General features: G+C 40.8%; 1 protein-coding gene and 1 non-coding gene across 2 annotated transcripts; one reads left to right on the top strand and one right to left on the bottom strand.

Moving 5' to 3' along the window:
- Positions 1–8,503: 8,503 nt before the first annotated feature.
- On the bottom strand, positions 8,504–8,609 carry LOC130462169 (small nucleolar RNA R71). The gene has a single exon (XR_008922305.1). It is a non-coding gene; the product is annotated as a small nucleolar RNA R71 (small nucleolar RNA).
- A 1,149-nt stretch (positions 8,610–9,758) lies between these two features.
- Positions 9,759–10,908, top strand: LOC130461500 (uncharacterized). The gene is made up of 2 exons (XM_056829623.1): positions 9,759–10,212; positions 10,364–10,908. Exons 1-2 carry the CDS (start codon positions 9,759–9,761, stop codon positions 10,906–10,908), a joined length of 999 nt encoding a protein of 332 aa, XP_056685601.1.
- The last annotated feature ends 3,530 nt before the right edge of the window (positions 10,909–14,438 follow it).

Below are 14,438 nucleotides of genomic sequence, written 5' to 3'. Positions count from 1 at the left end.
CCCTCCGTAAAGCGAACTAACTCACTTAAAGACTCTCTTTCACCACTAGACATAGTCGTTCGCTTAAAGGCCTTCTTTCACCACTAGACACAGTCATAATCGCCAACAAATAGTAAAGGGAGTAAGCTTGCAATAAAGAGGATTGTTCTACGGCATCGCCCCATTGTTCATTCGAACTCAGGGCACCCGTTCATGGTAATTCAAATGTTTGCGAATCCCCTTTGAAAAAAAAATCAGACATTGTCAACAGGACTCGGCACTTAACCAAGGCTCACCCTACTCAGACATATGACACGGGCATCTAAGATCGAAATCTAAAAACATCGTTAATGGGAAGACATAATAGCAACTGGGGGCTAAAAAATTGAAATGAAAGAGCTAGGGAAAGAACTAAGTATACCTTGACCTTTTGTACAGACATACACCAAGTAAATCTAAGTCAATTTGAAAACGGTTTATATTCCCGCAATTCTGGAAAAGATGGCCCTAAAAAGCCCAAAACACGTGCCGCACGGGCACAAGTAATATCTTGACGCCTGCACCCTGGCTTCCAGCAAATCCTTAGACAGCATTCCAAAAATCGTAACAGTATTTTGATTCACTCATGTAATCCTGTACGAACCCTTCTATAAGTCAAACTTACTTAGGACACCTCAGATTGTACATAGTAGGACTCGGATTTCAAATAATTTTCAAAAGACTTCTTCGAACATAATAAAGTGTCATTGGTTTAATCTAAGTATGCATTTATCTCGATGTTGCAAGTGAGTCAAAAAGATCTATAAATATGATTATGGGTAAAGAAAGGCACCTAGCTTTTGGTCAAGGCACACTTCAACGTATGATTACCTTGACCATGGCAATGTCGCACAATTTTACATTTACAAGAAAAGTAGCAAATTACTACCCGAACGTACCTCGCACTAAACGAGTCTGGTTCAAACTATTCATGATCCATGTCACCATGAATGTATAAAGACGTATGCAAAGCATTATAGCACCAAGCCAATCCCGTAGCTACAATTGGGGGCTTGAGAAAAACACTCTAAAAATGCTCGAAATGACGATTTTACCGCAAATTCTCGACGCTAATGCTATACATACATCATAGGGGCTCAATCCTAAGCTTTAAACGTGCAAAACGAACCTTAGAATGGCTACAACCCCTCCCAAATTCTAAAGCACTACTTAGAATATATAAAGTCACCCCACTAACAAGGGTAACTGAAAATCGCGAGTCACCAAAACTCCGATCAAACCACTTGTAGGTAACGCTCGCCCTATAAAACGCCCATTACACAGTCTACATCGTTCCAAAGCAAAAGCGAAAGAAAAAAAAAATCAAAAAAACTGTCAAAGTTCTGCCCATAAATCATTTTCAACGCCCAGAGCTGGGCGCCGATATCTTTAACGCCCCAGCCTGGGCGCTGAATATCTCTGCTTGCTAAATCTTGCCCTGATATAAAAACAAGAAAGAAACACCTATGAATCCTCGCATCGAACGAAGTAATAAGCCGTGCAAACCCATGCAAAAGGTGCTACACTTATTCGAGCACCTGAACCAGGCATGATGAAATACTCCAATGCAAATGATATCCCAACACCTGGAAGAATGTTCTAAGACACGCCGTTAGGCCACACAAGCCTACGTCGCACCATAAGTTCAACCGTCCCACGGTACAAGTCTAAAAGAAGAGTAAGGCATGTTGCACTAATGTAGGCACGACCAAGAGCACGTGTAAAAGAGGCAAAGACTACTTATCGCCCAAATTCAAAATGCAAGCCACACGACTTCTAGATTAAGGATTAAAGGTAGCAAAATATTACCTACCACGGAAGGGATAGCTCGCACCTACACGAGCGGAACCCCAAGGCATCTTTCTCGAAAGAACCTACAAAAATCGTACGCCAAAAGGAAGCATCCCAACATACATACTTGGGAGCTCCAAGCTACGAAACAACCATAGCAAAATAAAAAAAAAATCTCGAAGCAAATGTTTGAACAATCGAAAGGGCACGATGTTTGAGCCCACTTCATGAATGGGCCTGAACCCTATCAAACTTCTAAGCAAACTATTCAAAATCAGTCGTTGCTCAAAAAAAAATGAAACAATTCAAGCAATCTGATTAATGGAGCGCACACAACGGCCATTCTATGAACGCTCGTTCGCACATACATATCATCATTCACGAACACGTTCAAAAAAATATAAGAGCGATCAAAGTCTTACACCTCAAGGTATGTTCCTCGGGCCATATAGACTCGCCCAACTATTGCAATAACTGTACGCCTTAAGAGCAACATTTCCTTAAAATAATCGCCCCAAAGCGACAAGCACCGTAGTCCACCAATCGGCTACGACTTCTCAAGAAAATCATCACGTTCTAAAAACAAAGAAAAAAACAAAAGAAAAGAGAATACATAGAACTTCCAAGAAAAAGAACGAACGAACAAGAAGCCAACTGTGTCATCAAGAAAGCTCGCGAAATCTTTAACACCCAGGCTTGGGCGCCGAAAATGATCCCAGACCCTTTCTGACTTCTATAGGGCCCTGCCATATTGATTTGACTTGAAAGTTGCCGATTTCTTTACTGAAAGTCGCACCTCACGACTTTGTAAAGAATAGCACACCACTACAAAGATCACTCGCACTTACGAGCACGATCCCAAAACGCGATCAAGGACATTACAAAATGCGTATCCCCAAGGAACCTCTTTGACAAGAAATGACCGTCAAGCACGAGTGCTTGGTGGCTTGAAAGAAAATATATATTATAAAAACAATATTCCCAGACTACGCTGTACGAAGTCCCGTGTTTGGATGTCTCAAAAAATAAAACCGGTTTACGACCTCAAGACAAAGGTCGCCGTTGATACTTATACATAGTCCCCTAATCAAGGACCCAGGTAGCGGCAAGATTGAGCCATAAAGACTAGCTCAAAACCATGAAAGATGATGACCACAAGACAATGGTCCGTCTAAGCACGTTGTCAACCCACATTCAGGTTACAACTAAATCCGAGCATCCCTCGAAAGAATTCGCTCTTGCAAGAATAAATAAAAGAAATTCTCAAAAGAAATCACGACTTGCCACCTCAATCAGGCAAGATCCCGCCACGAACCACACGAATCCCAAATCGAAAAGACTAATTCAGGTTCGCTCACCTCCAGCGAGCGGGGCGTCCACCCTTAGCGGACAGGGCTCGCCCACCTTCAGCGGGCGGGGTCTGCGTCACTAGTCGCGCAGGTCCTCAGTTTTCGAAAAAATAAAATCTTCAAAATTAAAATAGGCTCGCCATCTTCAGCCGGCGGGGTCTATGGCGCAAACCACGTAGGTCCTTATTTTCAAAAAAGCAAAATAAATTTCAAAATAGATTCGTCCACTTCTATCGGACGGGGTGTCCACCCTTAGCGGACAGGTTCGCCATCTTCAGCCGGCGGGGTCTACGTCACAAACCGCGTAGGTCCTTATTTTCAAAACATCAAAACAGATTCGTCCACTTCTATCGGACGGGGCGTCCACCCTCAGCGGACAGGCTCGCCATCTTCAGCTGGCGGGGTCTGCGTCACTAACCGCGCAGGTCCTTAGTCGCTGCAGCGATAACTTTTGCTGGATTTTCCTTCGTTTTACGTCCTATAAAAACAAGGGTGCTGGATTTTCCTTCGTTTTACGTCCTATAAAAACAAGGGGGTTTTCTCGTTTAGCTAGCCCTGAAAATGAGAATCTTTAAAAAACGTTTTTACCTCGTGATTGGGCTTGGCCAGGCCCAATTACACTTTATAGCTTTGATTGCGAAAAACTCTGTAGCTACTCCCAATGACAAAGTGAGGGAGTTTCTACGCACCTATAGATTCTTCCAATGACAAAGTGAGGAAGTTTCTATTCTATCAGTTGACAAATCCCAATGACACGTGAGGGATATGTCGACACTTCAAGTGATGACCCTTAAGTCAAATGTTATCACTCGGGGGCTCGTGAGACCCTCGCAAAACAGGTCACATACACCATGGCTTGTGTGACGCACTCCGTCTAATACTTTGACCATCCTCTTACTCCAAGACTCAGTCAAAGTGGGGGCTAACTGTAGACACCTACTTTTGTCCCCATTCCCGCAAGGGAAAGGTTCGATGATGAAGACGTAAATCTCCACTTGACAACGCATCTCCTATGAAATAAATGAATCTCAATTCTCCTTTTCATTTCACCCGAAACCTGCTATTTATGGAAACTTGCTAAAAATAGTAACTGCCGTAAAAGGTAGCTTCTAGAAGTGGCAAATCATAAAAGATAGAAACCTGTCAGAATTAGGTGTTGCATTCCAACATAAATCCTAAATGAGATAGAAAACTGCGAGAATCCTATTCCTAATATGATTCAGAAATAAGAGTTACGTATTAATTAAAATCCTAACGAGCCTAGAGTTCGTAACGGGCCCAGACGCATTCCGTCATAAAATTGATACGCGCTAAAAGACTCGAATTAATCTCAAACTCTACGGATTTCAGGAATCCGAATCTGACTAAAGAAAACAGCCCAGACCCTATTTTCAACGCCTGGCTCTGGGCGCCGAAATCTTCGGCGCCCAGGCCTGGGCGCTGAAAATACCTGGGTACGTGTTTTTTCCTAATTCTTTGTGGATTAGAACTCTGCAATTCTATCTTTCCACGAACTCTTCCCTATAAATAGCCCCCTAAATTCGACGTGAAAGAACACACAACAACACACAATTATATTCTGAGTATTGACTCCAACCCTTAGCCTAAGCCTCTCGCTGCGAAATTGTTCACGCGTTCTGTCGCAATCGATCCATAAATCGAACAGAACGTATCCTGTCCCATAATTGAGATTCGTTAAATAAAAAGGAGAAATAGCAAAGTCAAAGTGGCTAGTTTTCTGAGAACCGTGACGCACCTCTCAAGGGTGCGTCGTAATGTGTCCCTTTTCGATGATTTAACTGCTTTCCTCGCCCTTTTTATGAACTGTTAAACTAACCTAATCTGATTGTTCTATCACGCCTAACAAATATAATATTTTTTGGGAAATCGGATTATCATGCTAGGTCCCTTAATGCTATTTAAATCAGATAATCACGATCGAATTAGTATTATATGTTGCATATTGCTAAAATCAATTCAGATTAGTTTAATAGTTAACGCATGTCCCTTCAATTATTTATGCTGAGCTAGTAAGGATATCCTGCCTTTGGAGTTATCGACAAGCGAAGTACTCCTCTCGGTAGTTACAGTCCCCCGAACCCTCAATCTCTACCTTGCGGGTGTATGTTGAGAGATCCCCACACCAGGGATCACAAGGGAAACTACGGCCGTCGTGGTCAAACATAATTGCACTCCCTTTATGTCACGATAACCGGGTTTTGTCAGTTTTTCTCATTGTCGTTAAAAACTGAATGGCGACTCCTATATTACTAGTCAATTGGGTGTAAACTCACAGGAAATCCAATTACACTTGATTGAATAAAAAGAATCGTAACACCCACGAGGGACGAGGTCACGCATTAGCCTCGTGCTTTTTCGACCCCCTCACACTTACTAGTTCAATTGTGACGATGATGGGACATGCGTTATGCTACATTACTACTCTTGATTGATTTTAATGCATAAATATTATTAAATAGATGCCAAAACGCTGATTTAGGTTGATTTAAGGAGCCTAGCAATATCAGATTTGTCCAGAGATTATCTTATTAGGCATGATTAAATAAATAGAATAGGTGAACAGATTTAATTATATGGTGGTGAAAGCAAATGGATCTCAGGTTACAGTATAGCGTAGGCTACACTGCGGTTCTAAGCAACACTTACCACTCGTCTTAGCAGAGCCTCCTTTTAGCTTTAAAACAACCTTTATATTGACTTTTAGATTTTTATTCTTCCTTTAATTCCGATAAAGTTTCCTCTTAGATTCCTTGGTTTGGGCTTATGAATTGGATAGAAATTCGGTAGTAATTGGGATTGTAATACCTCGTATTTTTCTGAATTTATAAATATATTTTATTATATTTATAAAGTATTTTTGGGATTTTCAGAAATTAAATTGCATATAATGCTAATTTAAATGTATTTTTATTTAAATAAAATAATTAATATTTTTATAAAACCCGTAATGTTTTAAATAAATTCATTTTTTATTACCGGGAATTTATTGGGCCATTTTCAGAAAGTTTGAATTAATTCCAACCCAATTCCGTTGGCAAAACCAACTAAAACTAAAGCATACAATTATAAGCTAGCCCAAACTCCAAGCCCAATTAAGTTCCTAAAATCTAAGCCCACTAGGGACTAGGTAACTATAAATACAAACCCTTGCATTGAAAATCCCCCACATAATTTTATTAACTTTCTCTCTCCTCTCTTTTGCTTCCTCTCGCCCGGCTCTTCGTGCCCGTCTCCCCGCACCAGCCGAGCACTGCTGCTCGTTGTGCCTCGTGCCCTCGCCCTCGCCCTTGCGTGCTGCTCGTTGATGAGCGGCATTTATGTCGCTCTTAGCTTATGATTTCTTGTCGTTTTTATTATGATTTGTGTGATTTTTGTGTAGTTTTAGTGCCATTTATATGTTCTTTTCCACCTTGTTCTTTTATAGGTATATGTTCAGAAAACGTGGAGTTCAAGGGTAGATTGTGCAAGAATCAGGCCTGTGTGATCGCACAGGAATTCTATGCGCTTGCACAGTGAAGGAAAAGAGTCATAGAGGAAAATTCCAGTCTGTGCGCCCACACAGGAAATCTGTGCGCTCGCACGTCGACGCGGGATGACTTCTTTTCACGAATTTAAACTTCTACTTTTGGAAACATATAAATAGTTTTCGATTTTTATTATTTTATAAGTTTTGAAGTTTAGTTTTTGGATAGTTTAGAATTACATTTTCAGAAAGTTAGTTTCAATTCCTAGAGAGAGAAAGTCAAGAACACTTGGTTGAGAAATCAAATTTGAAGATTAGTGCAGAATTTTTGAAGCTTCATTGTAATTTCTCTTCCTCTTATTCTCTTCTACTTCTTCTAACTGCTTTCTTAATTGCTTTAATTTCTGAATTTTGTGATTGCTCTTTTTGATTGTTATTTCCTTTAATTCTCATCATTTCAATTTCAATTCCTAGTTTACTCATCAATTTCGTTTTGGATTTCATGGCTAAGTTCAATTGCTTGATTTCATTCCTTAGCACAATGTGTAGTGAGTAGTTCAATTTTTAGGGTTAGGGGTGATTCTTGGGGAGTAATCGGGGATGTAGAGTTGATTTGTTGATTGGTGATGTGATTAAATTATGACTTGCAATTTAGAATTTCCATGTTTGATTGGTTTAGTAGTTGCAAATACTATGCTTGTCATTATAATTAGAGCGTTCTTCGTGGATTTGTCAAGAAATTGAGAGTCTATGAATGAATTTGGAGTGGCTAGTTGATTTAGATTCTCATCCTAGTTCTAAGGTGACGCGAAAGTGTATCATTAGAGTTAGAATTGGCAAGGTTCGCTAACCGAGAGGGGTGCCGAACCATAATTGTTGGTTGCTTCGTTAATTGCATATCCTTACATTATCATGCTTGCATTACATCTCGTTTTCCCCAATGAACCCAAGTTGACCCCCGGTTCTCTAACTCTTTCCATAATTGTTGCCTAATTAGCTTAATTTCCTTAGTTGTGACACATTCTTTTGAATTTGCTTTCTAAACTAGCTTGGTGCTTAGACTCAAACCAAACCGTTCTCTTGGGACGATACCTTAGTTTGCCACTATAATTCATATGGTGTGTCGGTTTAGGATCTTACAAATATTGTTTGATTTGGTGGATTCCGATTCAACGACATGGAAAACTCCTCATCAAAATGGCGCCGTTGCCGAGGAGCGGTTGTTGTTTTTGAGTTTAGTTTAGTCAAATCTAGCTTAACCAAAATTTCATTATTGTTTTAGTTTCCTTGCCATTGCTCACATTTCCTTGAGATTGTATGCAAGATAAGGGGCGCGCTTGTCATAGGCCTCTTTTCCCTCTCGACCTAGAGTTAGAGAGGACATTGCGGAGTTTAAGGCGAATTCGAACCCGATCCTCAAGCTACAATAGATTTGATCCTTTGAGCGAGATTCCGGATCAAGAGCTTTCAAGTCCTACGGTTGAGAATATGGCTCTACCGGTTAAGAATCTGGGCATACCGGGCGCTTTTGAGGCAAATTGTGGGATACAAGCCCCAACCACTAATGCCAACAATTTTGAGATAAGGCCCGCCTTGATCACCCTAGTCCAAAGCCACCCGTTTTGCGGAAAAATTAGTGAGTCGCCGCATGAACACTTGAAGCAATTTGAGCACTATTGCTACACCATTAAGCATAACGGTGTGACTTCCGAGTATGTTAGATTGAATCTATTCCGGTTTTCTCTATTGGGGCGAGCTAGTGATTGGCTTGACAAGGAGGTCAAGAAAAATTCACTAAGAACTTGGAACTAGGTCACAAGTGCATTCCTTAGTAAGTTCTACTTGCATGGGAAGACCGCGGAGTACCGGGATAAGATTCAATCCTTTGAGCAAAAACGTGATGAATCCCTATTTGAAGCTTGGGATAGATTTAAGGAGTACCAAAGGGAGTGTCCTCACCACGGAATGCCAAAGTGACTCCTCCTCCAAACTTTCTACTTGGGTCTTAGCCCGACCTACAAAACAAGCCTTGATGCGGGGGCGGGTGTTTCAATCATGAATAAGACGGAGGACCAAATTGAAGAGATAATTGAAGATGTGGTGCAGAATTATCAATCTTGGCATGTGGGAACGAGGAACTATGAGGGTAAAAGCAAGTGTGGAGATGGTAAAGGTTCGGCTTATGCTTTGGAGCAAGCCAATATAATTGAAAAGCTTAGCTCAATGCTTGAGAAGCTTGAGAGTGCTCCTAGTCAACCACAATCTCCATCAAAAATTCCTCCATTGTCGGCCACCCTTCTCACCAAAGGGAAGGGCAAGGTTAGTTCCTACAACACCATGCCTCTTGATACATCTTTTTGTGATATTTGTGGTGAGCATGGTCATTTCCCTAACATGTGCCAATTATTGCAAAATGTTTCCTATGTTGAACATGGCTCATCTTATGAGCAAGAGTTTGATATGGAGTAAGCCAATGATTTGAATAAAAGGTCTAGGTATGATGGCCCCCCAAACCCAAACTTCAATAGACAAGCACCTAGAGGCCCTCCTATGCATGCCTATCAAGGTGGATCCTACCAAGGCCAAAACCAAGGAGGAGGGTTTGATTCCCAAGGTCGGGGCAAGGCTATCAAGGCCAAACTCCCTATGGCCAACCCCATGGCCTGGGTAATCAAGCTCCTTACCACCAAGCTAGTTATAACCCAAACCACCAAGGTGGAGGGGGTTATAATTACCAATATGGGCAATATAGGGGAGATTCTAGTGGGGGTTATCCATTGAATTCGGGAAACCAATATGGCAATTCCCAATATCCTCCTCCCGGATTCAATGCGCCTAGGACCCATGGCACTCAATTTCCACCTAATCCTTCCGGATTTGGTAATGCTCCTCCACCACTCCCGCCTCCTAAGTCTAATCTTGAGGCTCTTATGGAGTCGTTTGTGGGGGAGCAAGCCAAAAAGAATGTGGAATTTGAGGATGGATTCAAGCAATTCAATACTCATCTCAAGATGATTGAAACTAAACTAGCTCAACTAGATAATACCATCAAAGAGCATCAAGTGCACACATGTCTCTCCCCCCCCCCCCCCCCCCAAGGTCAAGCACCACGGAAAATGAATGCCATTGTGACTAGGAGTGCAAAGATTCTAGGTGATGGTGTTAGAGCCAGTAATGTCCCCGAGTCAAAAAGGGAAGAACAAAAAGGGGTTGTTGAGTCAAATGATGATGATGTGATAGAAGAGGAGCCTCACGTTGATGACGTGAGTGATGTTCCGAAGCCAACGGAGGCTACTCTTTTACCTCTCCCCACTCCTAAACTTCCCTACCCCCAAAGGTTTATGAGACACAAATTGGATGTTCAATTCTCAAAGTTCCTTGAAGTTCTTAGGAAGTTACATGTTTCCATTCCCTTTACGGATGCCTTGAAACAAATGCCTACCTACTCTAGATTTCTTAAGGAAATTTTGAGTGGGAAGAGAGATTGCGACGTAAAGGAAACGGTCAATTTAACCGAGAATTGTAGTGCCACTATTCTCAATCAAATGCCTCCAAAACTCAAGGATCCGGGTAGTTTCTCTATCCCTTGTCTAATCAAATCCCTTGTAATTGGGAACGCCTTATACGATTTGGGGCTAGTGTTAGTTTGATGTCATACTCGGTATTTACTAAACTAGAAATTGGAGAATTGTCCCTACCAATATTACATTGCAACTTGCAGACCGATCGGTCAAATATCCTATTGGAAAGGTTGAGGATGTACCATTGAGGGTAGTAAAGTTCATTATCATCCCCGTCGACTTCGTTGTGCTTGATATTGATGAGGACTCTCATGTCCCTATTATTCTTGGTAGGCCGTTCGTGGTCACGGCGGGGGCCATCATTGATGTGAAACAAGGGGTAATCACCTTGAAGATGGGAAAGGATAGTCTTACTTTTGATTTGACTCATACTATGCACTATCCTAGCTCACCTAGTGAAAATTGTTTCTTTGTTGACTCCCTTGATCCCCTTGTACATGACATGCATGAGCACTTTCTCATTAATAACGATCCTCTTGAGCTTGTTATCTTGAATAGGGAAGGTTTAGGGAATATAGGGGTTGAAGCGGCCACATACAAGGAGCAATTAAACTCTACCCCACTTGATAACCAACCCGGGGAATGTTGTCTTTTGCTTGACCGGGAGGATGTTCTTGATGACCTAAAGCAACGAGATGGTAAGGAAGCTCCCAAGGTTGAGCTCAAAGCTCTACCTTTGAGCTAGAGGTATGTCTTCCTTGGTCCTAATTCCTCCTTCCCCGTCATTGTTAATGCTAGTTTGGATGATGAGCAAGTCCTCAAGCCCGTTCATGTTTTGAGGCGGCATCAAAGTGCTTTGGGGTATACCATAGATGACTTGAAAGGTATAAGCCCGATACTTTGCATGCACCACATTGAACTTGAGGATAATGCCGTCCCTCGTCGGGATAGGCAACGCAAGCTTAACCCACTAATGGGTGAGATGGTTAAGAAAGAGATTGTCAAACTCTTGCCGGCCGGGATCATCTACCCTATATCTAATAGTCGGTGGGTATCCCCAGTCCACGTTGTCTAACGGCTAAAGTCGTATCACCTAATCAAAAATAACCTAAGGTCCGCTAGCTAGGTAGCAAGGGAAGTCAGGATCGAATCCACAGGGAAACATGCGTTCTTTCTACTATCAATTAATTAATCTAGACTATTGTGAACAAGAGTTGGTTGGTGGTTTGTATACTAAGATTACGAACGATAATTAAACACGAATGAATCAATATATTAAGGAATCTAGGGTATAGGTTCGCCAACAAATAATAATCCAGGACATTGAACAATCACGATAATCAACAAAGTAATTAATTAGACTAGCATGCTCTCTCAAGTCGATACTAATCATAGACTTAGAATTAACGGGCTCTCGCTACGTATTAACTCTAATTCCACCTATTGACACAAGCCTAAACATCAAATTGCATCTCTCGAATCTTAATTTGATATTGCATAACTACCACAATTAAACCTGCGCAAATCTAATTGTATAGTGAAATAAACCAATCAATAGGAATCAATTACAATGCCAACAATCATAATCATTCAATCATCCCTTCATATTATTCATGGATCCCCAACCATAGAAATTAAACTACTCAAGCATGTTGACAATAAACAAAGCAATAATCATAATTGAAAGCATTATTAAAGCAAGACAATGAATTGAAATAAGAAATAATACCTATTTGAAGAACAAAGGGAAGTGAAAGCTTGAATTTTTATTGAGAATTAAACTAAGTGTTTTTGCATAAACTAGAGAGAAAACTAGGCTAAGGAAAATAATACTAAGGTTTCAATCCTAGAAAATAAAGTGCCACTAAAAATAAAAGGGGCTAGTATTTATAGTTTGCCAAAAATATAGCCCAAAACCGGAAATAAAAACTCGCGAAAAAGCAGCAGGGGTTGGCGTCGCCCGATCGGGCGAACGCCCGCCCGATCGGGCATTCTGCTCGATAGTCGGCCCGATCGGGCGGTTGCGAAATGCCCAGAATAGCGCCCAGAATGACCGCCCGATCCGGATCGGGCGAAGCCCGCCCGATCGGGCGCGTGTCGAAACTGCACGATCCTCTATCTTCAAAACGCCATATCTCCTTCATTATTCGTCGGAATTAGGAGAGTGACCACTTGTTGGAAAGCTATTGAAGTCTAGAATCCAACCCAATTGGGATTAGTTCATTTGGAGTTGTAGAACTTGAGTTATGATTAAAATAGTGGACTATAGTCATTTTTCTACTTCTTTCGTTATTCGCTTTGCTTCAAAACTCTTCCAACTTAATGTTTGTGCTCTCGAAAGTACATAATCTCTTGTATTGATTCAAATGAGTAGGAAATGCACAAAAATATGCTAATTCCTACAATGATGAACCTGAAACTACAAACACACTATAAGGAGCACATTAGTACTAAAAATCGCTCCGAAGAGCTCATTTGAGATCAAAAAGTACTAAGGGACGGAGGTAAAAACACTATAAAATATGAACATATCAAACTCCCCCAAGCTAGATCTTTGCTTGTCCCTAAGCAAAGAAATCATAGATGAATACATAAATCAACTTCACCCCAAACACATCTTAAAACAATGGATACGATTCAAAGTAAAATTTAACAAACATGCATCAATGCCAACCAATCAAATCCATTCGACCATAAATCCTCCCTAACAATCGTCACGCAGAGCGAACCACAAGTGCACAATGGAATTCAAGACTAGTGCTCACACACTCTTCACTCATTTATGTGGCGGGTAAAAGATGTACCCGTTCGCTCTCCTCCCAATATGTATGTGAACAATGCCCTCCCAAACTCACAACACTCGTGTGTTTAAAAGAACATGCACTCAACCTAATAGTCGACTCGGAATATGTCATGTCATAACTTGCATTGAATAAAAACTACTTTCACATTAATATGACTCTCTGCACAAAGGTCGGAAGGTCTTCAAAGCTTGTAATGATAGGCTTAGGTAGGGGTGCGGTAAATTTGGGTAAAATATGAGCTTAAAGCCTTGGCTTTGGGGAGCATAAATCCTAACAAAACCATGATCAACCACAAATGATGACCACAACTCTCCCACTCAACTCATGATGAAACAACAAACAAACCTCACTATACTTTCTTGCCTTTCTTTCACAATTAAAATCAATCACTCATAAAGATAAGAAATTACAATATTTGAGTGAAACAATGCTTTGAATTTTTCTGAGAGTAATGAATTTTTTTCTTTTTATTTTTTTTCAATTTCCTTTTTTTTTCCTTTGGAAACCTTCATATTTTCTATTCTTCTCATCTCTTTCACTCTTCATTTTTTTTTTCTCTTTTTCAAACAACAAACAAGATAAGAAGAACTCCCTTATTTCCATTTCAACACTCACTTTGTGCTCAAAATGTAGCACACTACAACTCCCTCACCTCACTTACTATTAGCTCCCCCAAGCTAGGCTTGGGACTAGTAACCAATGGGGCTTTCATGGGCTTGTAATATGGCTAGTCACCGAATAAAGGGGCACAAGCAACAACATGGGCAGAAAAGAGGGAACAAATGTATCTAATTTCATCCGAAGGCTACCTAAATAAAAAAAAATGCCTTCGTCCTCCTCAATGTGCATGTATATGAGTCATAAAACATTACTAACAGTTGCAAATCAATACTCAAAATCAATGACACACCAGGAAGCTATCACACATTCCTAAACAAATCAATTAGCCAAGCACCAAGTCCACAAATAGTTGGTCAAAGTTGACTCATATCAAGGCATCAAAGTAATCAAATATCAAATCATGGCTAACATATCAACATTGCTTGTCATCAAAAACCAAGAATCAAAACAATTTTCAATCAAAGGGGCACAGGGAAGCATGATTTTGTATTCATCGGAACGTATTTTTGTTTTGTTTTTTTTTTTTTTCAAAAGCGATAAACTACTCTAGAAAGCAATAACACATACCTCCCCCAAGCCAAACTCAGCAATGTCCTCAGTGCTTCAAGGAGTGGAGATCGAGGGTCTCAATCTTCATTAAGCCCCTCCGGCTCCAACTCTTATATGCCTCCCGCAAAGAGATTGGTTAGTAGATAACCAACGAACGAGCGCAGAAGCTTGTCATGCGCACTCGCACAACTTTCGTGCAACAAGACATGCACGATAATCAACAACAACATTTGCATAAAGTCCGAATGAACTCTATGCCAGTAAGGAGTGGGATGCCTAAAGGAAGAAGAACAAAAAGAAA

This window comes from Spinacia oleracea, chromosome 5, assembly GCF_020520425.1.
Source record: "Spinacia oleracea cultivar Varoflay chromosome 5, BTI_SOV_V1, whole genome shotgun sequence".
Classification (NCBI taxonomy): domain Eukaryota; kingdom Viridiplantae; phylum Streptophyta; class Magnoliopsida; order Caryophyllales; family Amaranthaceae; genus Spinacia; species Spinacia oleracea.
The sequence above is the reverse complement of the archived record's forward strand: the minus strand, read 5'-3'. Positions and strand labels throughout refer to the sequence as shown.

Excerpts from the sequence above, each read along its gene's own strand:
- LOC130461500 (XM_056829623.1), top strand. The coding sequence starts at position 9,759 with ATGAATGCCATTGTGACTAGGAGTGCAAAGATTCTAGGTGATGGTGTT. Across the intron at positions 10,213-10,363 it reads TCCAAAACTCAAGGATCCGG|ACCGATCGGTCAAATATCCT; the intron begins GTAGTTTCTCTA and ends TGCAACTTGCAG.